General features: G+C 41.3%; 1 protein-coding gene across 1 annotated transcript in view; it reads left to right on the top strand.

Annotated features, from left to right (window-relative positions):
• CEP128 (centrosomal protein 128) overlaps positions 1–25,073 on the top strand; it is a 421,445-nt gene that overhangs the window by 106,393 nt on the left and 289,979 nt on the right. The window contains exons 12-14 of the mRNA XM_065403283.1: positions 6,171–6,521; positions 18,426–19,076; positions 24,384–24,548. Coding sequence (XP_065259355.1) covers positions 6,171–6,521; positions 18,426–19,076; positions 24,384–24,548 — 1,167 coding nt within the window. The remainder of the gene's footprint in view (positions 1–6,170; positions 6,522–18,425; positions 19,077–24,383; positions 24,549–25,073) is intronic.

A 25,073-nucleotide genomic window follows, 5' to 3' on the forward strand; every position in this document is an offset into this window, starting at 1 on the left:
CTTGGGCTGGAGCCCGGGCCCTAGGACCTTGCAAGGTGGGAGGATCCCAGAGCCCTGGCTGCTTCCTGAGCCTGCAAGTCTACACTGCAATTTAACAGCCCCTTAGCCTGAGCCCCGTAAGCCCGAGTCAGCTGACATGGGCCAGCAGTTGGTTTTTAATTGCAATGTAGACATACCCTATGTCTGCTCTCTCTGCCCCTTTTTGGACTGATTCTCTGGCCTGATTCATCCATGCTTCACCCCTCTAAGGCCCAGGTGCCTTCTCTTGTAGCCCAGTTGGGGTCTGCTGACCAGGCATAGGTGCATTTGCCTTGCTCCCTCATAAAGGGCCAATGTCACCTTGTGTCACCCTCATTGTATTCAATAGCTCTAATGGTAAATATGCAAAGCTAATTCTTCCCCTCAGGTAGTTCCTATTATGCTGAATGTGGGGATGGGTTGAATGACTAACTTGGCAGAACCCCAAAAATAAATATAAAAAAATTAAGTAAAGCAAGACTGGTTTATTTATTTCTAGATAGAAAGTTCTATTTCACTTGCAGGAATTGCTAAGTAAAATGTAAGAGCATACATTTGAATTAATTCTTTAGATCCACAGGCTAGATTTTTCCCTGGTGGAAATCAAACTGGTTGCTGGTGTCTATAAGTTAATTATATCTCTTTGTGCTTAAGGATAAATAATCCAAAGAAATGTTTCCCTACAGTGAATATTATTATTCATAAAATGGAGGTTAACATTTTACATCTCCACAGTGAGATGAGTGTCTTCAATTAATTGAACATTGTTTTCTGTACTTTGCTTAAGCTTAGAATAATGTTTCATTAACAAGTACATGGAAAATGTAGTTATATGAACAAGATGTGTTCTCTTAAGGTTTGTGGAGAAATAATTATTTTTAATGACCCAGAAAGTCTGGAGAACCTATTATTTTGGACTGACATCCCTTATGCTATCACCCGAGAGTCAGTGCATGGAAAGTGATAACAGCATTTGTAATCAAATATTGTTTGGTGTATGAGTCAAAAGGTTAGCCATTGTATAAAAGCTGTGGAAGGGTAGGCATAATGATTTCTGATGTTGTATTTGGCTGCTTTAACTTCTATCATGTTCCAAATTTGAATCCATAGCCTTCAAAGGTTACAGTATATAAATATTGTGCGTAAGTATCTTTTTTTAAAATTCTCTTCTTAGTCAGGCAGATTTTACAAGTTTAAACAGTTACTTTTCTTGATAAGCCAAAAATCATATTTGTGTATAGGATAGTAGAGCAAGTTTGTGGTCATTCTCTATATTTAAACTTTCACCAGTAGACACATTTCCATTTTACTTTATTGATATTTATATAAGACTTAGCTTGGTATTCTTATTTATTATTTTAATATTTGTACTACAGTTGTGCCTAAGGGTCCCAACTAAGATACGAGTCTCATTGTTCTCATCCTTGTACAAATACATAATGAGAGACAGTCACTGTCCGGAAGAGCTTGCAATCTAAATTGACAACACAGACAGTGAGCGCAAGGAGAAAAACTGGTACAGAGAAGGAATATACTTGTTGAAGGTCACACAGCAGGTCATTTGTAAAGTTGGGATTAGAACCCAGGTCGACTTTCAGTGCAGTATCCTATTTACTAGATCACACTGCCTCTTCATACTCATTACAAGGAATGCCCAGAGACTAATGCAGAAAGTAATGTAATCTTGTTTAGTTGTCAGACAATTGTAAAATAAGGGTGACAACTCTGTTTTGATGGTGAAGGAGGGATTCTAGGGCTTTCCCCATTTTTAACCACTTATCATTTTCCCCCTCTCCCAAGACCTTGCATTAGGCTAGCTCCTGCTTCTGGCAAAGGAAGACTGAATGCTGCTTCCTCTGAAATCGAACACTATTACTTTTGGATTAGCCAGAAGGAGTTGCTCAATAGTTATATAACATACTCTGCTAAAAGAGGTTAAGTACATTGCCTCTAACTTGGTTCTTGCTCTGTGCTAAAGACAGTAGTTAAAACCATTCGTACTTATTGTTTTTAAATTATTAACCTGTCTGGACAATGGCATTAACAAATCATTGCCTGTCTCATTCACTGTTCTTACAGCATCTCAGGAGTAGAAAACTGCTACTTCATAATCCATACCTTGCCTAGTGCTTGGTTGTTCAGGGTCTCTAACTCCTACTAATGTTAATTTTATGTGCACACAGTGAGGGAAAAAATTGTTTGAGAAAGGCAGGCCTATAGTAAAGAGATGTTGCTGTTAGCACCCGCCCTCCTCCTCTTAATGACTGGTTAACCAATATTTATGATGTTTTTTTCTTTTTACAAACTTCAATAAAAGAGCATACATTCAATGCTCTGTGCACTCTGGCAATCATTTTTTAAAAATACACGAATAAGGAAAAAGACCCATCAGTTACCAGCAGTCAAAAAAAGTAATGCAGCAAGAGTATAAATATAAAAAGAACTTATCAACCTGCCCACACAATCTCGAGTCCCACACCACCACTAACCAGCCCTACTGAACACTCATCTCCTCACAGGTGAGGGAGTAAAAACCATGTGCCCTGAAAGCTAACAAACATGGGCTATTAGAGGCCAGTGGAAGAAGCAAGTTACAGTGGTCTGGGGCCTTAGTGTAGAATGCCCTGCTAGCAAACCTCTCTTTCTTCACAGTGGGGCTTCCTCTTAGGTGTCTTCACTGACTACAGCTGTGGCAGGATGTCATGAGGAGAGAGGATTTCTTTTAGGTGGGTTCCAGGCCACTTAGGGCTTTTTATAGGTCAAATAGTCATAAAATGAATCCAGAAATTGATAATTACTTTGTTCAGTGCTCTCAGAGGGTGATGCTGGAAAAGCCTGGAATCCAAGAGTGGCTTCATCTATCCTTTAAAACTCAGGATTTTACCAAGATAAAATAGCACTGTGTGCTTCTTTTTCTTTGTCTAGTTAATCTTGGGAATAAGCATCATTATCTTGGTGCTTTGTCAGCAATATTATGAGATCATCTAGTTAATAGTTGCCCTGTGGTTTGCTTGTGGCCTTTGCTGGACTGGTATATCAATAAGATACAGACAGACTGTGTTTACTTGAATTCAGATGGAAATAACAAGTTATAAAGTCTTAGTACTGATGAGTAGTACAATATTAGATGATTGATAATTAATAGTAAATTATTTTTATTAACATAAGAACGGCCGTACTGGGTCAGACCAAAGGTCCATCTAGCCCAGTATCCTGTCTACCGACAGTGGCCAATGCCAGGTGCCCCAGAGGGAGTGAACCTAACAGGTAATGGTCAAGTGATCTCTCTCCTGCCATCCATCTCCACCCTCTGACAAACAGAGGTTAGGGACACCATTAAAGGTATGGTTGTTTATATTTCTCCTTAGCCCAATGTAGATGCCTCTCCCACCTCTGAAGGTCAGCCCTTCACATCACAGGACCATACAATTTGACATACCAAAGCAGATGAATAATCCATCAAATCTGGTATCCAACCTCTGGTAGCAGCCAATGCCTAATGTTTTGGAGAAAGGCAAATGCGCTCTTCCACCATAATGTGCTTGGTCAGTAGCATAACTGTGTACATGGAGGGAAGCAGGGGAATTCCTCCTTGGTGTTCTGAAGCATAGAAGATGACATGCACACATTACTCTGAGAACCCTTAAGGATAATCCTTTTCTTTTTACCCATCCTTATGCCCTTTTTGCATGGCAATCATCCTTCCTGCTGAGGGCAGGGAAAGGCTCCTCTGACTGCTCTTGAACTTCTCCCTTTCATCATCTGGAATAGGTCTTGGCTTCTTCTGGAGGCTGTGTGTTGCAATTGTATTGGCTAGTGGGGTTAATTGTAGAGTCATAACAATCAGACTTCTCTTTCTAGAAGTTGAGCCTATTGCCTCCCCTGTACTCTTTCAGCATCTGCTGCTCTCTGAAAAAGAAGTGAAGGTCTCAAAATCCAGCCTCAAACATTCTAGTACATAAAGTTGCCTCTGGACTCATGAAGACAGCCAGATTGGGAGAACACTAAAAGATCAAGTTTCTACAAACATCACCAAAATGGGGAAAACAAAGATTACATGATACATAAGCAAAATTACTGCTAATAAATCGAACACAAGAATGGCCATACTAGGTAAGACCAAAGGTTCATCTAGCCCAGTATCCTGTCTTCCAACAGTGGCCAATGCCAGGTGCCCCAGAGGGAATGAACAGAACAGGTAATCATCAAGCGATCCATCTCCTGTCACCCATTCCCAGCTTCTGGCAAACAGAGGCCAGGGCCACCATCCCTGCCTATCCTGGCTAATAGTCATTGATGGACCTATCCTTCATGAATTTATCTAATTATTTTTTGAACCCTGTTATAGTCTTGGCCTTCACAACATCCTCTGGCAAAGAGTTCCAGAGGTTGACTGTGTGTTGTGTGAAAAAATGCTTCCTTTTGTTTGTTTTAAACCTGCTGCCTATTAATTTCATTTTGTGACCCCCTAATTCATGTGATATCAGAAGGAGTAAATAACACTTCCTTATTTACTTTCTCCACACCAATTTTATAGACCTCCTTAGTCGTCTTTTTTCCAAGCTGAAAAGTCCCAGTTTTATTAATCTCTGCTCATATGGAAGCTGTTCCATACCCCTAATCATTTTGTTGCCATTTTCTGTATCTTTTCCCAATTCTAATATATCTTTTTTGGGATGGGCCAACCACATCTGCATGCAGTAGTCAAGATGTGGATGTACCATGGATTTATATAGAGGCAATATATTTTCTGTCGTCTTATCTATCCCATTCCTAATGATTCCCAACATTCTGTTAGCTTTTTTGACTGCCGCTGCACATTGAGTGAGTGGATATTTTCAGAGAACTATCCACAATGATGCCAAGATCTCTCTCATGAGTGGTTACAGCTAATTTAGACCCCATCATTTTATATGTATAGTTGGGATTAGGTTTTCCAATGTGCATTACTTTGCATTTATCAACATTGAATTTTATCTGCCATTTTGTTGCCCATGCTATTTTCATGAAGCATTTGTGGAGCTTTAATATACAGAAAGATGCTTGTATAAATTGGAGAGACTGCAGACTCATTTATATATAGAGTGATGAATGTCAGAATATGTAAGATGTTTAAAATTGCGTTTATTTCTTTCACCACCTATATTAAAATTAAAATAGAAGGAAAGCATAGATTTTGTCTTAGTGTGTTTCCTGCTCTATAATTATTTGGCCTCTATGAGAAAGTTATATAGTTTTCAGAACCGCATTGAGACAGTGTAGATTAGGTATGCCTCTAGGTATGACATTCTGGGCTGTGAGATTTTTATCAGTGGGATGTTCAGTGAAATATATGAATAAGAGATGGAACACCTACAAGGATAACCCAAATATGCTGTAAGAAGTGGTCCTGGTGATTGTGTAGCTGGCATTCTTATTTCTGAGTTAGTACTGAATCAATATCCCAGTTTGGTTTTAAGGGGTGCTGTGCAGCTGGAGATAAACACAGTATGTTGGCCATCTGAGGTTATTGAAAATCCCATAGTGCATTTTGAAAGAGCAGGAATAGCAACTCCAATAATCTTCCAATTTACTTAAATTCCCACAATGGTTTCAATTACATAGTGTTCTTTACATTCTGTCCTAAAGTATTGCTGTGTGCTATTCATTATTTGTAAAAATGTGTTTTCAAAAAAATACTGTTTTAACTAGCTGTATACTAGAATTCACAGCAAGATCAGTTTTTAAAATACCCTTTTTAAAAAAATTGTGTCTGCTTATGAAACATTCAGGAACAGGTGGTTGGGTGAGGGAATATTTGACTTGTGATTAAGTATTAGATATTGGCCTGAGTCACAAAACTTCAGCCAGGATTTTAAGCACCAAAAGGGGAGTGTTTGGATTCCAGGTACTTACAGTAAAATTCAAGATAATATAAATGTACTGTTTGTACCCTCTGTTGGAGTGCGAAGAGTTGCCATTACAGGGAGATGTGTTCTGTGATATAACAGGTTTTTCCATCTTTAGTTACAATGATCTTCTAAGTTGTTGCACGTAATCTATAAATAGGAAAGTGATTTATTCATAAGCTACACTGTATGTTGCTTTACTACTATTTCATATTGTGTATCCCTAAGGACTGTACTTTTATAATACAATGTGTTTGTATACAGGTGTTAACATCTGACTTGGAAAACAGGGAGAAGCAGCAGCAAAGGATGCTGGACCAGCTGAAGGAGATACAGAGCTGCTACAAGGCCTGTGAGAGTGAACGGAGGCAAACTGAACTCCAAACTGCTGAGCTGGCCCAGCAACTTGAAGAGTCTACTAAGGAAGCAGATCGGTACCTTGCTGAATTCAGGCAGTCTGAGACCCTTAGGCTAGAGACTGAGAAGAAGAAAGAAGAGTTGAAAGTGAAAGCTCAGGAATCCATTCGACACTGGAAGCTGAAATATAAGAAACTGGAACGTGATATGGCAAAACAGAATGAAACCATCAATCAGCTGATGGACAAGAGCAATCAGGTAAGAGCAGAGCCTTTATTTTTCCTCTCCTTTCCCTTTTTATTTTAGAAATAGAGATGAGGAGGTGACATGTGCACTTGCCATCTATCAACTGCACTGTGAATTTACATAGGACACAAAACAGCTGGCAGATACTAATGACTTTCTTTCTGTTGACCTACGCTGGATTCATACTCTCAGCCTAGAAGTAAAAGGAGGGGTTTAGAATTATTAAGAACTGGGGAAACTTTTGGGAAAAGGGGAGCCTACACAGGAAGGATGGGCTCCATCTAAACCAAAAAGGAGCCAGATTGCTGGCACTTAAAATTAAAAAGGTCGTTGAACAGTTTTTAAACTAAGGGCTGGAGGGAAAGCTGACAGGTGCAGAGGAGCATGTGGGTCAGACAGAGGCATCCCTTAGGGGAGGATCTATTAATGGAAATTCTCTATGTCCTAGTAAGGAGGAGAGAATGGAAGATGATAAAATACGGGTAGGATCTGATGAGAAACAGCAAATGAAAAAAAGTCCCATTCAATTACATCATGTAATGTCAGACAGCTAAAAAGTGACAAGTTTTTAAAGTGCTTGTATACCAATGCTAGAAGTCTAAATAATAAGATGGGTGAACCAGAGTGCCTTGTATTAAATGAGGATATTGATATAATAGACATCACAGAAACTTGGTGCAATGAGGATAATCAATGGGACACAATGGTACCAGGTTATGAAATATATTGGAAGGACAGAACAGGTCGTGCTGGTGGAGGAATGGCACTATATGTGAAAGAAAGCACAGAATCAAATGAAGTAAAAATCTTAAATGAACCAAACTGTACCATGGAATCTATATAGATAGTAATTCCGTGCTCGAATAATAAGAATATAGCAGTAGGGATATATTACCAACCACCTGACCAGGATGGTGATGATGACTGTGAAATGCTCCGGTAGATTAGAGAGGCTACGAAAATAAAAAACTCAATAATAATGGGGGATTTCAGCTATCCCCATATTGCCTGTGTACATGTCACCTCAGGACGGGATGCAGAGATAAAGTTTCTTGACACCTTAAATGACTGCTTCTTGGAGCAGCTCGTCCTGGAACCCACAAGAGGAGAGGCAATTCTTGATTTAGTCCCAAGTGGAGCACAGGATCTGGACTAAGAGGTGAATATAGCTGGACTGCTTGGTAATAGTGACCATAATATATTTAAATTCAACATCGCTGTGGTAGGGAAAACATCACAGCAGCCCAACACTGTAGCATATAATTTCAGAAATGGGGACTACACAAAAATGAGGAATTTAGTGAAAACAGAAATTAAAATCTACAGTGCCAAAAGTGAAATCACTGCAAGCTGCATGGAAACTTTTTAAAGACACCATAATAGAGGCTCAACTTAAATTTATACACCAAATTAAATGTATACTCCCAAACATAGTAAGAGAACCAAAAAAGTGCCACCATGGCTAAACAAAGTAAAAGAAGCAGTAAGATGCAAAAAGGCATCCTTAATAGCAAATATTTTTTTAAGTACATCAGAAGCAGGAAGCCTGCTAAACAACCAGTGGGGCCACTGGACGATTGAGATGCTAAAGGAGCACTCCAGGACGATAAGGCCATTGTGGAGAAACTAAATGAATTCTTTGCATCGGTCTTCACGGCTGAGGTTGTGAGGGAGATTCCCAAACCTGAGCCATTCTTTTTAGGTGACAGATCTGAGGAACTGTCCCAGATTGAGGTGTCATTGGAGGTGGTTTTGGAACAAATTGATAAACTAAACAGTAATAAGTCACCAGGATCAGATGGTATTCACCCAAGTGTTCTGAAGGAACTCAAATGTGAAATTGCAGGACTACTAACTGTAGTCTGTAACCTATCATTTAAATCAGCTTCTGTACCGGATGACTGGCAGATAGCTAATGTGATGCAACTTTTAAAAAGGGCTCCAGAGGTGATCCTGGCAATTATAGGCCTGTAAGCCTGACTTCAGTACCGGCAAACTGGTTTATACTAGTACTATAATAAAGAACAATATTGTCAGACATATAGATGAACATAATTTGTTGGGGAAGAGTCAACATGCTCTGAGCAGAGTTAGATGACACTGATTATAATAGTGGTGTCTGGTCTTCATTGGAGCTCTTACTGGTGATAGTGATGGTAAGAAATTCTAGGAGTTATGGCTGAGTACACTAGACCTTGGTTTTATGTCTCATCTAAAAGACAGCAGCATAGCTTCCCTTATTTTGTGGGATTGGTGGCTGATTTAGAAGGAAGAGAACCACCTCTTGAGTCAACAGCACAATTTCTTGCGGCACTTGGGATTTTCTTTGGAGCTCTCTCTTCAAAGTTTTCATCATCATCTCACTCTGCAACTTCTCAGTGCTGGTGGGATTGCAACCCAAGGAGGGTGTGGTTACAGGCTTAGAGTGCTATGATTAATGAAATTTTTATCTTTCAGTAATTGGCTGAAAAATTAGCATTGTAATTGCAATTATAGAGTAATGGAGTTTAAGGGCAGAAGGGACCACGAGATCATCTAGTCTGACCTCCTGTATATCACAGGCCACCCAGCATCCTCACCTTAACCCCCAAATCAAAATTAAACCAAAGTATTACAACTCACAGAAATGTAGACTGTTACGTGCCGGAGGCAGAGAATAAGAGGGACTGAGGTGCACTAGTGCCCAAGGTCCTCTCAATGACAGGCAAGTGATTATAAGATGCACCGAAATAATCCTGGCGAGTGACCCACAACTACACGCTGTAGAGGAAGACCAAAACCTGCCAAAGTCACTGCCAGTCTGTCCTGGGAGAAACTTCCTTCTTGACTCCCATATGGATATCAGCTAGACCCTGAGCTAGTGAGCAGGAACCAGCCAACCAAGCACCTGAGACAGAGAATGCTCAGTGCTACCTCAGAGCCCAATACTGGTCTCAGTAAAATGTGTTTTGAATAATAAAAGTAGAAAAAACAAAAACGTGTAACCTGAAATAATTGAAATGTGATCAAATCACATTTGGTCCATCAGCAAACCACTTTAACAGAATGTTAAGGTTGGATGGGTTCAGCCTAACATTTAAAGTTGAGGAAATGCCAGATCAAAGATTGCACATAGAACTCTTTCCTGTTGTATGTGTGCATTACAATACAATCATTAGTATGAACACTGTGGCAAATGGCCGACACTATTGTGGTGGGTCAGTGCGCTGCCCCTTGCCCTTATTCTTGGGCATTGATGGCTCCACTAGTGCCCTGGTGGGGGAGAGAAGGGGAGCCGGGAGGGGACCTGGGTCTGCCCCCTACTCCAGGTCCCAGCCCCTTCAGCTTCACTGGCTTCTTATCCTCTTTCCCCTTGGGCAGGGTTTCTCTCGGTCCTCTGTGCTGGGGGAGTACCTCTGCTCTGCTTGGGCAGGGTTTCTCTTCTCCTGGTACTCCTCCAAACTACAGTCAGTTCTCCTTGCCTTCTGTCTGACTGAATAGGCTTTTTTTATTAGATCTCTGGCATGATCTTAATTGGCTCCAGGAGCTCTAACTAACCTGTCGTAACCTTTCCTCAGTCCTCAGGGAATAAGGCCCTGATCATCCTGGGGCTTATATAGCTCCCATAGACTCATAGACTCATAGAGAAGCAGGCCAAGGAAAAGGAGGGCCAGTGAAGGAGAAATAGAGCTCAGGAACAGGTTTGGGTGTTTGGATAACGAGGAAGGGGTGGTAACTGAAGGGGGAAGGGTGAGGAAAAAGAGAAGAGCGGCTAGTCCCAAAGAAAGAGGGGAGGAGTTGATGGAGACAGCACCAAATCTGGGCCCCGGGAGGGTACAGGATGGCATAAGGGGGATTATAACGGAAAATAGGAACGGACAGGGGTTGCGACTAGAGGGAACAGGGGATAGATTAGTAGATCGCATTGTCACCAGGCAAAGGCAGGTTTATGTGATTGGGGACTCCTTACTGAGGAGGTTAGACAGGCCTGTGACCAGGGCGGACCCAGAGAACAGAAGGGTGTGCTGTCTACCGGGCGCTAAGATACGGGATGTGGACATGCGGTTGAAAAGGATCCTAAAAGGAGCAGGTAAGAACCCCTTGATAATCCTTCACGTAGGAACGAATGACACTGCTAGGGTCTCGCTAGAGAGAATCAAGGGAGATTATGCCAGGCTGGGGAAGACGCTTAAGGAAATCGAGGCTCAGATCATCTTCAGTGGGATTCTGCCTGTTCCTAGAGAAGGGCAGCAAAGGGCTGACAGGATTGTGATGATGAATAGTTGGCTAAGGGAGTGGTGCTATAAGGAGGGCTTTGGGATGTATGGCCACTGGGAGGCTTTCGGGGACAGACAACTGTTCTCACGGGATGGACTTCACCTAAGTAGGGAAGGAAATAGACTTCTGGGAGGGAGGCTGGCTCATCTCATCAAAAGAGCTTTAAACTAGGAATTCGGGGGAGACGGTTGGGAGATGTCCAGTTAATATCCACGCCAGATTACAACATTGAGAAGGAGGGTGACGAGACAAGAACTGATATAGCCTGGGGGAAGAGATTGGACATAAGGAAGACGGGGGGGGATGGATACTAGACTAATAGGTCATACTGGCGGTACGATGTCCGTACCAAATTGGATAACTAATGTGAGAGAGGCTAAACGGCAAAAATTAAGATGTTTATACACCAATGCGAGAAGCCTAGGTAACAAAATGGAGGAATTGGAGCTCCTGGTCCGAGAAATGAAACCGGATATCGTAGGAATAACTGAAACGTGGTGGAACGGTAGTCATGACTGGAGCACAAGTATGGAAGGGTATGTGCTGTTTAGGAACGACCGGAACAAAGGTAAAGGTGGGGGAGTAGCATTGTATGTCAATAATGAGGTAAACTGTAAAGAAATAATAAGTGATGGAATGGATAAGACGGAGTCTGTCTGGGCATTACTCACATTGGGTAAAAAAACTACTAGAGCCTCCCCTGGGATAGTGCTTGGGGTGTGCTATAGACCGCCGGGATCTACCCTGGATATGGACAGAGCACTCTTTAATGTTTTTAGGGAAGTAAATACTAATAAGAACTGTGTAATCATGGGAGACTTTAACTTCCCGGATATAGATTGGGGAACAAATGCTAGTAACAATAATAGGGCTCAGATTTTCCTAGACGTGCTAGCTGATGAATTCCTTCATCAAGTAGTTGCTGAACCGACGAGGGGGGATGCCATTTTAGATTTGGTTTTGGTGAGTAGCGAGGACCTCGTTGAGGAAATGGTTGTAGGGGACAACCTTGGCTCGAGTGATCATGAGCTAATTCGGTTAAACTAAATGGAAGGATTAACAAAATTAAATCAGAGACTAGGGTTTACGATTTCAAAAGGGCTAACTTTAATAAATTAAGGCGACTAGTTAGGGAAGTGGATTGGGCTAACATATTTATAGATCTAAAGGCGGAAGGCGCCTGGGATTATTTCAAGTTGAAGTTGCAGGAGCTGTCGGAGGCCTGTATCCCGAGAAAGGGAAAACGGTTCGTAGGCAGGAGATTTAGACCGAGCTGGATGAGCGAGCGTCTCAGAGGGGTGATTAAGAAAAAACAGAAAGTGTACAAAGAGTGGAAGAGGGGAGGGATCAGCAAAGAAACCTACCTTATTGAGGTCAGAGCATGTAGAGATGGAGTGAGAAAGGCCAAAAGCCGGGTAGAGTTGGACCTTGCGAGGGGAATTAAAACCAATAGCAAGAGGTTTTATAGCCATATAAATAGGAAGAAAACAAAGAAAGAAGAAGTGGGACCGCTGAAGACTGTAGATGGAGTGGAGATTAAGGATAATCTAGGCATGGCACAATATCTAAACGAATATTTTGCATCGGTCTTTAATGAGGCTAATGAAGGGCTTAGGAATAGAGGCAGCGTGACAGAGGGGAATAAAGGAGGGGGGGTTGACATTACCGTATCCGAGGTAGAAGCCAAACTCGAACAGCTTAACGGGACTAAATCGGGCGGACCGGATGATCTTCATCCGAGAATATTAAAGGAACTGGCGCGAGAAATTGCAAGCCCGTTAGCGATAATTTTTAATGAATCTGTAAACTCGGGGGTGGTACCGTTGGACTGGAGAATAGCTAATGTGGTTCCTATTTTCAAGAAGGGGAAAAAAAGTGACCCGGGTAACTACAGGCCTGTTAGTTTAACATCTGTAATATGCAAGGTCTTGGAAAAAATTTTGAAGGAGAAAGTAGTTAAGGACCTTGAGATCAATGGCAATTGGGACAAATTACAACATGGTTTTACGAAAGGCAGATCGTGCCAAACCAACCTGATCTCCTTCTTTGAGAAAGTAACAGATTTTTTAGATAAAGGAAATGCGGTGGATCTAATATACCTCGATTTCAGTAAAGCGTTTGATACAGTACCGCATGAGGAATTATTGGTTAAATTGGAAAAGATGGGGATCAATATGAAAATCCAGAGGTGGATAAAGAACTGGTTAAAGGGGAGACTGCAGCGGGTCATACTGAAAGGTGAACTGTCAGGTTGGAGGGAGGTTACCAGTGGAGTTCCTCAAGGTTCGGTTTTGGGTCCGATTTTATTTAATCTATTTATTACTGACCTCGGAACCGAATGTAGAAGTGGGCTGGTAAAGTTTGCAGATGACACAAAGTTGGGAGGTATTGCCAATTCGGAGAAGGATCGGGATATCCTGCAGGGAGACTTGGATGACCTTGTAAACTGGAGTAATAGTAATAGGATGAAATTTTATAGTGAGAAGTGTAAGGTGATGCATTTAGGGATGACTAACAAGAATTTTAGTTATAAGCTGGGGACGCATCGGTTGGAAGTAACGGAGGAGGAGAAGGACCTCGGAGTCCTGGTTGATTGCAGGATGACTATGAGTCGGCAATGTGACGTGGCCGTGAAAAAAGCTAATGCGGTCTTGGGATGCATTAGGCGAGGTATTTCTAGTAGGGATAAGGAGGTGCTGGTTCCGTTATACAAGGCACTGGTGAGACCTCATTTGGAGTACTGTGTGCAGTTCTGGTCTCCCATGTTTAAAAAGGATGAACTCAACTGGAACGGGTACAGAGAAGGGCCACTAGGATGATCCGAGGAATGGAAAACCTGTCGTATGAAAGGAGACTCGAGGAGCTCGGTTTGTTTACCCTAACCAAAAGGAGGCTGAGGGGGGATATGATAGCTCTCTTTAAATATATCAGAGGGATAAATACCAGGGAGGGAGAGGAATTATTTCAGCTCAGTACTAATGTGGACACGAGAACAAATGGATATAAACTGGCCGTCGGGAAGTTTAGGCTTGAAATTAGACGACGGTTTCTAACCGTCAGAGGGGTGAAGTTCTGGAACAGCCTTCCGAGGGAAACAGTAGGGGCGAAAGAACTCTCTGGCTTTAAGATTAAGCTTGATAAGTTTATGCAGGGGATGGTTTGATGGGATAACGTGATTTTAGTCAATAGGTCAATAACATGCCATCGCTGGTAATAGTATCAATGGTCAATGCGGGTCTGGCTGGAGAATCTTGCCCGCATGCTCGGGGTTCTGCTGATCGCCATATTTGGGGTCGGGAAGGAATTTTCCTCCAGGGTAGATTGGCAGAGGCCCTGGAGGTTTTTTGCCTTCCTCCGCAGCATGGGGTAGGGGTCACTTGCTGGAGGATTCTCTGCGACTTGAAGTCTTTAAATCATGATTTGGGGACTTCAACAGCTGAGTCAAGGGAGAGAATTATTCCAGGAGTGGGTGGGTCAGCTTTTGTGGCCTGCATCATGCGGGAGGTCAGACTAGATGATCATAATGGTCCCTTCTGACCTTAAAGTCTATGAGTCTATGAGTCTATGAGTAAAGATTCTTCATGCAATCTTAACAGGCATTTCCTGGCTGTTTTTAAGTAGTGGTTCTGAGAATGCATAAATTTAAAAAATTTCCATTGAACCAACTTTCCATAGAATAATAAGGCAACCTTCTCTGAAGAGAGGTATCTCCTGTCAACATTTCAGCATTTTGTCCACAATTTAAAAAAAACACAGACTACCTAAAGTTAGGCTCTGAAATGCATATGTAGGTATCTACATAAATAGCTAGATTTTCCAAAAAGATGGGCACCCAACAGCTCTCACTTACTTCACTCTCCTTGTACTAAAAGCAGCTAAGCCTTTCCAAACGGTCCAAAAAAGCCCTACACACCTTTGGGCTGAAACCAGACCTAGAAAATTTCTGTTCAAAAGCTGAAACTTTCAGAAAATGATGAATGTTTGGAAACACTTTGGCAAACTTGACTATAGCTGTTGCTAGTGCTCCATCAAAAATACTGTACAGGTACTGTAATACTTGTAGCACCATTCATGTGAAGGGTTTAAAGCTGCTTTATACATGCTAATCAACAGCTCTGTGAGGAAAGTAGTATCCCAATTTTATAGTTGGAGAAAATTTGTGACCTGGAAATGCTAAATGAATTGCTTAGGGTCACAAGTCAATTGGAGAATGAGGGAATCAAACTACCAGTTCCCCACTGTAACCGTTAGACCAGGGGTCCCCAACACAGTGCCCGTGGGCGCCATGGCACCCGCTGGGGCGTCTAAGTGCGCCCGCGTACTGGCCGGCAGATGAGCATCCGCCGAGAAGCAGCGTCATCCAGAGGTGTCACTGCCGAAATCGGCGGCATTTCAACGGCGACGCCTCTGGATGCTGCTGCTTGTCGGTGGCATTTCGGCAGCGACGCCTAGTGACGTTGCCGCTTGTCGGCGGCATTTCCGCAGATGTTCGTCCGCCGCCACGGTCCTCCGTGGCTCGTCGTCTGGCACCCACCAGACTAAAAAGGTTGGGGATCACCGCGTTAGACCATAGTCCTGATGCCATGTCTTCGTACAAAATAGCATTATACGGTGTGGTATAGAGAATAGATCAATGGATTGGGACTCAGGAAACCTGATTTCAATTCCTGGCTCTGCCGCTCATCTGCTGTGTGACCTTGGGCAAGTCATTAACCTGCATGCTTTAGTTTTCCCATCTGTAAAATGGGGATAATGATATTTGCCTCCTTTGTAAAACACTGAGATCTATTGAGGAACAGCAATAACTAGGTATTACAATTCTTATTCACATTTATAAAGCACAATAGGATAGTGCTTTACTCACATTTAAAAAAAAATCCCCCTACCCTGAGAAGCTTAAAAATTTAAATTAAATCAATGTAGAACACTTAATCTAGACAAAGAAAAACATTAGAGAAAGGAGGGATGAGAGTTAAAACAAAGATAACATGAGTTGTATAGAAAGTGAATAATGTATGTTTTGATATTTTAAAATAAAGACCGAGGTAGAGCAAAAGGTGAAGAACAGACAGCATGGGAGTTGAATACATGTAAAAAAAAAGGAAGGAAGGAAGGCGGTTTTGAAGCTCAGTTACAAGCCCACAAAACTAGTTTTTGTATAAAACAGGGATCGGCAATCTTTGGCACACGGCTCGCCAGGGCCGGCTGGTTTGTTTACCTGCTGCGTCCGCAGGTTCAGCCGATTGCGGCTCCCACTGGCCGTGGTTCGCCGCTCCAGGCCAATGGGGGCTGTGGGAAGTGGCGTGGGCCGAGGGATGTGCTGGCCGCTGCTTCCCGCCGCCCCCATTGGCCTGGAGCGGCGAACCGCAGCCAGTGGGAGCCACGATCGGCCGAACTTGAGGATGCGGCAGGTAAACAAGCCGGCCCGGCCCGCCAGGGTGCTTAGCCTGGTGAGCCGCGTGCCAAAGGTTGCTGATCCCTGGTATAAAAGGATAGATGAGCACAATCTTTGTGATGGCAACTCAAATAGTGCTGTAATGAGATTGAATCTTCCTACAGATATTGTATTTAAGGTTGTTTGAATTGGATTTTTCTCTTTTAAGTTTTAAAATTTTCCCATTAAAGATGCATAAAAATGCTAAATGGTACTGGTATGTTTTTATCCTTATTTAAAAATCTGTTTGAATCTTGTTTTCCACATTAGAAGTTATCAGCACCTTGCTAATAGGTTTGACAGATGTGTGTGACATCTGAAAAAAACTTCTTACTAGTGGATATATAATATAAAATAAACTGCATGTCATTATGGGGACAAAACATAAATATCTTATTGTGTATATATATATTTAAAATAGTGACACACACACTTTGCATCTGAGGGTTTTAGAAACCTAGATACAGCATTTATCATGAGCTTCAGGGAACTAGGTGAAAATAATTTGGGCGTCTTTAAAAATTTACAAACACAATAATCTAGTGCAGGGGTTGGCAACGTTCGGCACGCAGCTCGCCAGGGTAAGCACCCTGGCGGGCCGGGCCAGTTTTATTTACCTGCTGACGCGGCAGGTTCGGCCGATCGCGGCCCCCACTGGCCGCGGTTCGCTGTCCCGGGCCAATGGGGGCGGCAAGAAGCAGCGCGGGCGAGCGATGTGCTGGCCGCGGCTTCTCGCCGCCCCCATTGGCCCGGGACGGCGAACCGCAGCCAGTGGGGGCCGCGATCGGCCGAACCTGCCGCGTCAGCAGGTAAATAAAACTGGCCCGGCCCGCCAGGGTGCTTACCCTGGCGAGCCGCGTGCCGAACGTTGCCGACCCCTGATCTAGTGTCTCAGATAAACTGGGATATTTTAAAAATACAGCGTGAAGTCCTTGCTTTTGATTCATTCGTTGAAAGTGATGATTGAAAAACATCAAACTTGAATTCTGAACATAATTTGCAGTTATCTGAGTTTTTCCAAATATTTGCAAGCTTCATTTGAACATTGGTTGTAGCAGGCTTCCCTAGATGTAATTTTCTACTGAGTTATCAGGATAGTTTAACATCTTGGCCATGTGGTTAGCCTTCAACATGATGTTGTTTCATTTTCTAGAATCTTTAAATTGTTATTCCTTTTCTTCTTAGCTTTCATATATTGTCTCGACAATGAGAAAGTGTATAATACATATCAAACATACAAATATATGTACATATTTTTAAAGTTAATGCAAGCAATCACCGTTTTAATACTTGAAAAGAATTTAGGATAAGTGCAAATTATTGTTCTTGAATACAGTCCTGCAGTCAACCTGCAGTTTTAGAAAGGCTAGAACACTGATGCACTCCCAGATAAAAACTGCTATGGTTGACACTCTGTCTTTAAATCCATATATTTGAATTTCTTTTAAATGTAACATAGTTTTTTGTCTTGGGATATTTTAAAATAAGTTTTATTTATAAGTAGACTCTTGTACTGGTATTTGGTAGCCTTCTTGGAAACAGTCAGCATAGTTTACTGTCAAACATAAACAAATCTCCTTTGCTACTTTTAAGAATTAAAAAATCCAGTAGTGGATATAATGTAATATAGGCAAATCTCATGCAGGCCCTTATCATTGTCTCATCTTGGTCCATGAATATAGTGACACTCCTGATTAGTAGCAGAAAGTATTGTAAGTTCCTATATACTTTGGGAAAGGAATTTTTAAAAATTATTTTATAATGCAAACAGATACTGGAAGAAGAAACAGGATGGTGTGAAATTATTGGTCAAACAGCGGGCAAGCCAAAATACTGAAGGATAAATATTCAGGTGCCCATAAGGTAGTTTCTCTGCTTGTTTCTGTTTATTTCTTTCTTCCATAGTACTATCTCGTAGAAAGCAGTATATCTCAGACTGCAAAGAGGATGGGAAAAATGGAAGACTGACTCAAATTGGCCCCTATTCAGTGAGTTACTTAAGCACATGCCTATCCTTAAGCTTTCGATTAGTCCCATTGACTCAGCGCGTTTAAAGTTAGCTAAACTCCCAAGTACCTTTGAATCCCAAGGGCCATAATCTGTAAACATTTTCTCTTCTCACAGTATAAAGTTTGTTTCTTGCTTCCAAACAGCATAGTTTTCACCAAATTTTGATCTAATGAATTTTTAGGTAATATTTTGATTTTTTTTTTCATATTTCCTAGGTCCTTAAAGAGAAGGATGACCTGAAGGCTCAGCTTCTCTCTGCTATACATCAAATAGAAAACCTTCGGAAGGAGCTGAGTGATGTGCTTACAAAGAGGGCCCAGCAAGAAGAGGAACTCCATTGTAAGGAGGTGAAGCTCAGTGAAACCAAGTCTCAACAGATAGTTCTTGAGCAAGAGATCAGGGAAGTCCAAGATAAAGCAAATAAACTGGAGAGTGAGTTGCAAAAGCAGATCCTGGTACAGAACCAGATGAGAAATGAAAAAGAACATTTAGAGGAAGAGCTTGAAACAGCTAACATGATCAATGAAAAAGACCAGGAAAGATTCTTAGAGATGCAAGAAGATATAAAAAACTTAAGTGCTATTCGGGCAGAGCTGACAAACAGAATAGCAGAGGAAGAAAAAGTTAAGAAAGAGATTCTCAAGAACTTTTCAGACCTTCAAAAACATCAGGAGTCTAAGCAAGAAGAGATGACTACAACTAGCTGGCAGCTGAAGATGGAGAGAGATGTTCACCAGCAGGAGCTGGCAGATCTTAGATCAGAGTTGAAGAATGTGAAAACAAAGCATGAGAGAAATGTTCAAGAGCTGATGAAGCTCTTTAGGCAAGAAAAGGATGAGACAGAGAACCACATTAGGAGGCTGAAGGTAACTTTGCTGAATAATTCTGCTGTTGATTTTTTTTTTTTCTATTAGGCGATGAAGTTAACAAAGCATGAACTTTTAAAGATCTTTATGTATTTCTGAGCACTGCAGTAAAGATAAAACTAACAGTAAAGGGGTTTATGCATATTTAGTCTGGTTGAAATGGATTATAGCAAATCAGGGACCGCTTCTGCAGGATCACTGAAGCCTTTTAAGAAGAATTCTGGAGTTCCAGTAAAGATAGATGTGATGATAAATGATAACCTAAAACAGGACATGTTTCAGAGGTTGAAAGATATGGGTGAAGCCCTATTGTGTCCATAGTAGCTTTGACAAAAGCCCTCATTAGTACAACAGTAACTTTGGTAAATTAGATTGTTGACTGGGTAGAACAGGGCGTGTAAAGCATTGGAGTTCTAACACTTTGATACTAACCTCTCTGACTACTGTCTTTTTAACTGTTACCCCTGCTATACTATGGACATATCATGTCCCAGAGATGCTGCATTTCTGGAAGTGTGTGTATTGCACAATAGCTGAAATAGCATCACAGGCACTCCAGGAACAGTTTCTGAATATGAATCATAGTAGCATGTCAAATTTGCAAAGGTTAGTTTTAATGACTCCTTGTATTTTAAAGCGTTTCCAGAGTGTACAATTTCCATATCATTTACAAAAAAACACTACCCAATAACTGTACCGTAAAAATATTTTATGAAGCAGACTGTTAAATTTATTTAGAAACAAGTTCACATTTTTAGTGCAACTCATTTGCTGCTGACTCGAGGCTATATGATTAAAAAGGAAGAAAACAAAAGCATTTTATATTTCACAAGACTGATCTGAATAAAACCTAAGAGTATTTAAACTGAAATGGATACTCTAAACAGCCTTATTAATTTTCAACATTTGACTGTACATCTATATGATCAGTCATCTATTACATTTTTATTAGTGTAAACTAGTGTAGGATAATAATAGTTTGTATTTATTAATAAGCATTTCCGTGGTGCTACCAGTATACACAGTGGTTTACAAAATAGTTTGTAGACAGTAAGCTGTTCTGGGTAAGGGATATGTCTGAAACATGTAGTACATTAAACCTAAACATACTCTTCCCAAACTGAATATTTTTTTGTTAAAAAACAAAAACAGGCCTCTTAAATGAATATTCTATCAATGCAACCATAAAAAATCCAGGACATTCCTAGTTAAATCTTCAGCTATCTTTTGCAACCTACAACCCTGATTTTGCCTACTCCAAGTAACCTTACCCTCATCAACGTCCTGTAACAGACATGGTTCCTTCTTTCTTTATACACGATGTGCAACTTCTAACTTTAGCCATGTGGAGTAGTTGGAAATGGATGTTTTTTTCCCTTGCTTAGAAATTTGAATTGGTGGTACTTTGAGGTATATGGTTAACGCTTGCTGTGCCAAATTTTGAAAGTTATGCTTAAGTGTTGGTTGATATGGAAGGTATTCAGATATAGTGATAGATAGCAGTATAAAACCTTAAAATAGGTAGATGACTGTTAATGGAGGGAGCAGAGGGAAGAGGTGTGTGAGTGTTCTAGGTGATAAATTCCTCAGAACGGAGCTTCTGATTGTATTCCTCAATCCAGGCAGCTTAAACCCACAGTGCAGATATTGTAGTAAGAGGCTTGGGGTACGTCTTCACTACCCGCCGTATCGGCGGGTAGCAATCGATTTATCCGGGATCGATATATCGCGTCTCGTTAAGACGCGATATATCGATCCCCGAACGCGCTCACCGTCGACTCCGGAACTCCACCAGAGCGAGCGGCGGTAGCGCAGTCGACGGGGGAGCCGCAGCCGTCGATCCCGCACCTTGTGGACCCCAGGTAATTCGATCCAAGATACTTCGACTTCAGCTACGCTATTCACGTAGCTGAAGTTGCGTATCTTGGATTGATTTCCCCCCCCCACCCCCCTCCCAGTGTAGACCAGCCCTTGGTTTAAGAACCTGAATAGAACAGAAACTTAATTTTTTCATGGTGCCTCTGCAGAATCCAGTTTTACCAGCACCCTTCACATTCTTGCTGTTCCCTCCCATGCTCCCCCTACTTAACCACTGACCTCTTCCTCCTTTTCCCCCTCCTCCATCCCCTTTTGCTTCCATGGAGCTGCTGTATGGTGTGTTAGATAAATGGGGAGTGAGTTGTGTGACGGGTTGGATCACAGAAACCCCCTTGGGAGCTGCCACCCAATGTGCCAAGACTACCCCTGCTTCTGTTTTCCCTGCCAGCTCAGGATTCCAGCACCCTGTCTTGCTGAGCCAGACACTGCAGTCTGCTCTAACAAAGACTCAGGGTCTGAATCACTTGTCCCAAAGCTGCAAGTTTACCTGAAAACCAGCTCACAAGAGTGTGCTTGTCTTTAGCACTCAGATGCCCAACTCCCAATGGGGTCTAAACCCAGATAAATCCGTTTTACCCTGCATAAAGCTTATGCAGAGTAAACTCATAAATTGTTCGCCCTCTATAACACTGATAGAGAGATATGTACAGTTGTTTGCTCCCCCAGGTATTAATACATACTCTGAGTAAGTTACTAAATAAAAAGTGATTTTATTAAATACAGACAGTAGGATTTAAGTAGTTCCAAGTAGTAACAGACAGAACAAAGTAAGTCACAAGCAAAATAAAATAAAATGCGCAAATCTATGCCTAATCAAACTAAATACAGATAATCTCACCCTCAGAGATGCTTCAGTAAGTTTTTCTCAGACTGGACACCTTCCAGGCCTGGGCACAATTCTTTCCCCTGGTACAGCTCTTGTTCCAGCTTAGGTGTTAGCTAGGGGTTTCTCCATGATGGCTCCTCTCCTTCTCTGTTCTCTTCCACCCCTTTATATATCTTTTGCATAAGGCGGGAACACTTTGTCCCTCTGGGTTTTCACCCACCCCCACTGGAAAAGCACCAGGTTAAAGATGGATTCCAGTTCAGGTGACATGATCACATGTCACTGCAAGACTTCATTACTCACTTGCCAGCACACACATATACAGGGAGACTCACAGGTAAACAGCCATCTGCAGACAATGGGAGTCATCAAGATTCCAAACCATCATTAATGGCCCACACTTTACATAATTACAATAGGCCCTCAGAGTTACATTTTATATTTCTAGTTTTAGATACAAGAGTGGTACATTTCTACAAATAGGATGATCACACTCAGTAGATTATGAGCTTTGTAATGATACCTTACAAGAGACCTTTTGCACAAAGCATATCCCATTTGCATTATAGTCACTTATTATCAATTTTTTTATAAAACTATCCCAGTTACATTATATTCACTTATTATCATGTTTTTATAAAACCATGTAGACTGCACAACGTCACAAGTTGCAGGAGTAGTGAGTAGTAGTGTGGGTGTAGCAGGAGAGGCAGTGGTGCATGGGGAATGTTGTGTGTATATATGAGGGAACCTGGCATGGGGGAAGGCCAGAGTGTGTGTGTGTTAGAGAGAGACTTGTGGTTGGGAGGAGCCCACTGTCTCTGCACTGAGGCATCAGTTCTTGAAGGGCTCCCGTGCTGCAGAAGTAGTAGGCTTTTAGTTCTATTTTAAATAGAAATTGCAATGCTACCTTATTTATGTAGTCACTACTAGTATCTCCATTCTAAACACAAGTAAGCCGAGGCACAGGGATTTAAGTGGCTTGCTCAAAAGTCCCTTGGTGAGTCAATTACACATTCAGAAATAGAACTGCAGAGTCTTGACTCTGTCCTCCGTTACCCCTCCCGTCCGTCCCCCTTCTGCTTTTAAAATAATTATTGTACTTTTAGAATAATAACATGCAGCTTGCATACATGACAGACATTCTCAGTGATAACTACTTAAAGAATATACACAGTGTAATTTACATACACACCATGCAGATATGGCTTTTGGCTTTTTTCCCCCTCCTCCACTTACTGTTATGGGGTCATCTCAGGTCTGATAAATTGACAAAATACCTGCTTTTTCAGTCTCAGAAATGACTGAAAATGTTGATTTTTTTCTTCTCTAGAGTCTTTGTGTCTCCTTTTTCTCTGATACTGTCACATTTAGTAGAATGCAGAAAACCAAGTTGATGTTGGCAAGGGATTGTCTCCTTGATTGTCTCCAGCTGTATAAATCTTTAATACAGTTGCCATGTAGGGAACATGAGAGGTTGACACCATGTTGTGCTTGCACTTAAAATGGAATTGGATTCTTGCTTTCTCTGATGGGACAATTTACTTTTCAAGTTTGTTTTTTGTGTGTCTGAATCCCAGGCTCCATGAAAATATAACTCTCTTCCCGAAGTAGAGTGGCAATATGGAACAAGTGTGGTTTCCTTGTTAGCTCTGTGCATTTTTTTTTTGTAATGTAGATTTTCTCTGCAGAATTTCTCAGACCCCTCTGTGCCAGTCAAGTTGCTATTATCTTTATTGCATACATCAACTCCACTTATTTCAGGAAGGAGAAGTCTCAATATTTTTACACTAAAGGATAACCCATTTTATTCAATCTGCCCCACCACAAAAAAATCTATTTACCTTAAAGCATTAAAGGAGCTAAAGTTATGTCTCTCTTTGTACAAGTGTCTCTACTAATAGCTTTCAAATCACAGAATTCTAGAAATTCTAGGTGAAAAAGTCCATTAAATCATTTAGTTCATTTCCCTTTAAGCATAGGAGTAATCTGTGTCACTGATCCTGATAATGAAAATAATACATTTTTAGTGTTTTAGGCTTCCAATGAATTTCAGTAATGGAATGTTAATTTGTTTAAACATTTAGCTTTTCATACAGAGCTATCAAGTTGATGAGTGTGGCAGAGTTGCACTACAGAATACACAAGTCCTCCATTTAGCAGTCTCAAAATTATACAGGATCTTGCAAGATCTTACTGAATCCCACAAAGTACACTGCAGGCATCAGCACTTTTTCTTTAGCTGATTGAACTGATTTTGCTGTTACTTTTGTGTCTTGGATAAACTGCATGACAAATCCACTTTGTAATGGAAAAAACCTTCTTTATATTTTAACTGTTATATTGCCAATGATGAAATCATATCATTATGAGTAGAGAAGCATTGCTTAGTGGTCCAGTTTCTATGTTATATATTTATATATGTACAGTGCTGATGCTTATTTTTAGAAATGTAATCCCAATTAAATTGTAGCAAAGTCTTACTGATTAAATATTGGTATCTTCCCCTAATCTTTTTGCATGGATTTGGGGCTATGCAATCTGGAAATGTTCATAAAGAGCTTTTATACTGACCGTGTCCTCTGTTTTCCCACTACCATCAGACAGAACTTGTAGATGAGAAAAATGTAGTAAAAGCTCAGCGTCGACAGGTGGAGAAGATGAAAACTGAATGTGATAAGCTGACAGAAGAGTTAACCCAGAGCGAACAGGAAAACACAAAACTTAGACGGAAATATGAGCTTGTGAAACAGGAACTGGAGGAAAAGGTAAACAGGCATCCTAATCTTATTGGGCATCTGATATATAAGGGCCAGAATCCATCCGATTTCACTACTCTATTTAGATGTTTTAGACTGCCAAATAATATATTTAAGCTTTGGGAGAACACTTGCAGCCACGCCACTTTAGGCTACGATTGTGTTAGATCAAATAAGGTAAATATGGTTGGATGAGATCAGTGCTTTCATAGCATACCTCCAAGAGAAGTGTTGGTGATTCCAATAGGGAACTGCCTTCCCTCAGTCAAAATTGTACCAATCCCTGGCTTGGTATTAGTGTGCACTATAGCACAGCACAATGGTGCTGACAGTACTGTCTTTCAAATATGTTAAAGTGAGGTCCTGACAGTAAGCGGCCATTAAAGATGGCATTCTGCAAGAGTAGAGATATCTGTCCTCGCATCCTCCCAGATTCCAATGTGGGTAACTATCAGCTCTGTGTCTAACTCTTCTATTGCTTAGAGTGGATAAATGATTCTTCTTCACTTTGTCCTTAAATCGTTGTGTAATGCT

Source organism: Emys orbicularis, chromosome 4, assembly GCF_028017835.1.
Source record: "Emys orbicularis isolate rEmyOrb1 chromosome 4, rEmyOrb1.hap1, whole genome shotgun sequence".
Taxonomy (NCBI): Eukaryota; Metazoa; Chordata; order Testudines; family Emydidae; genus Emys; species Emys orbicularis.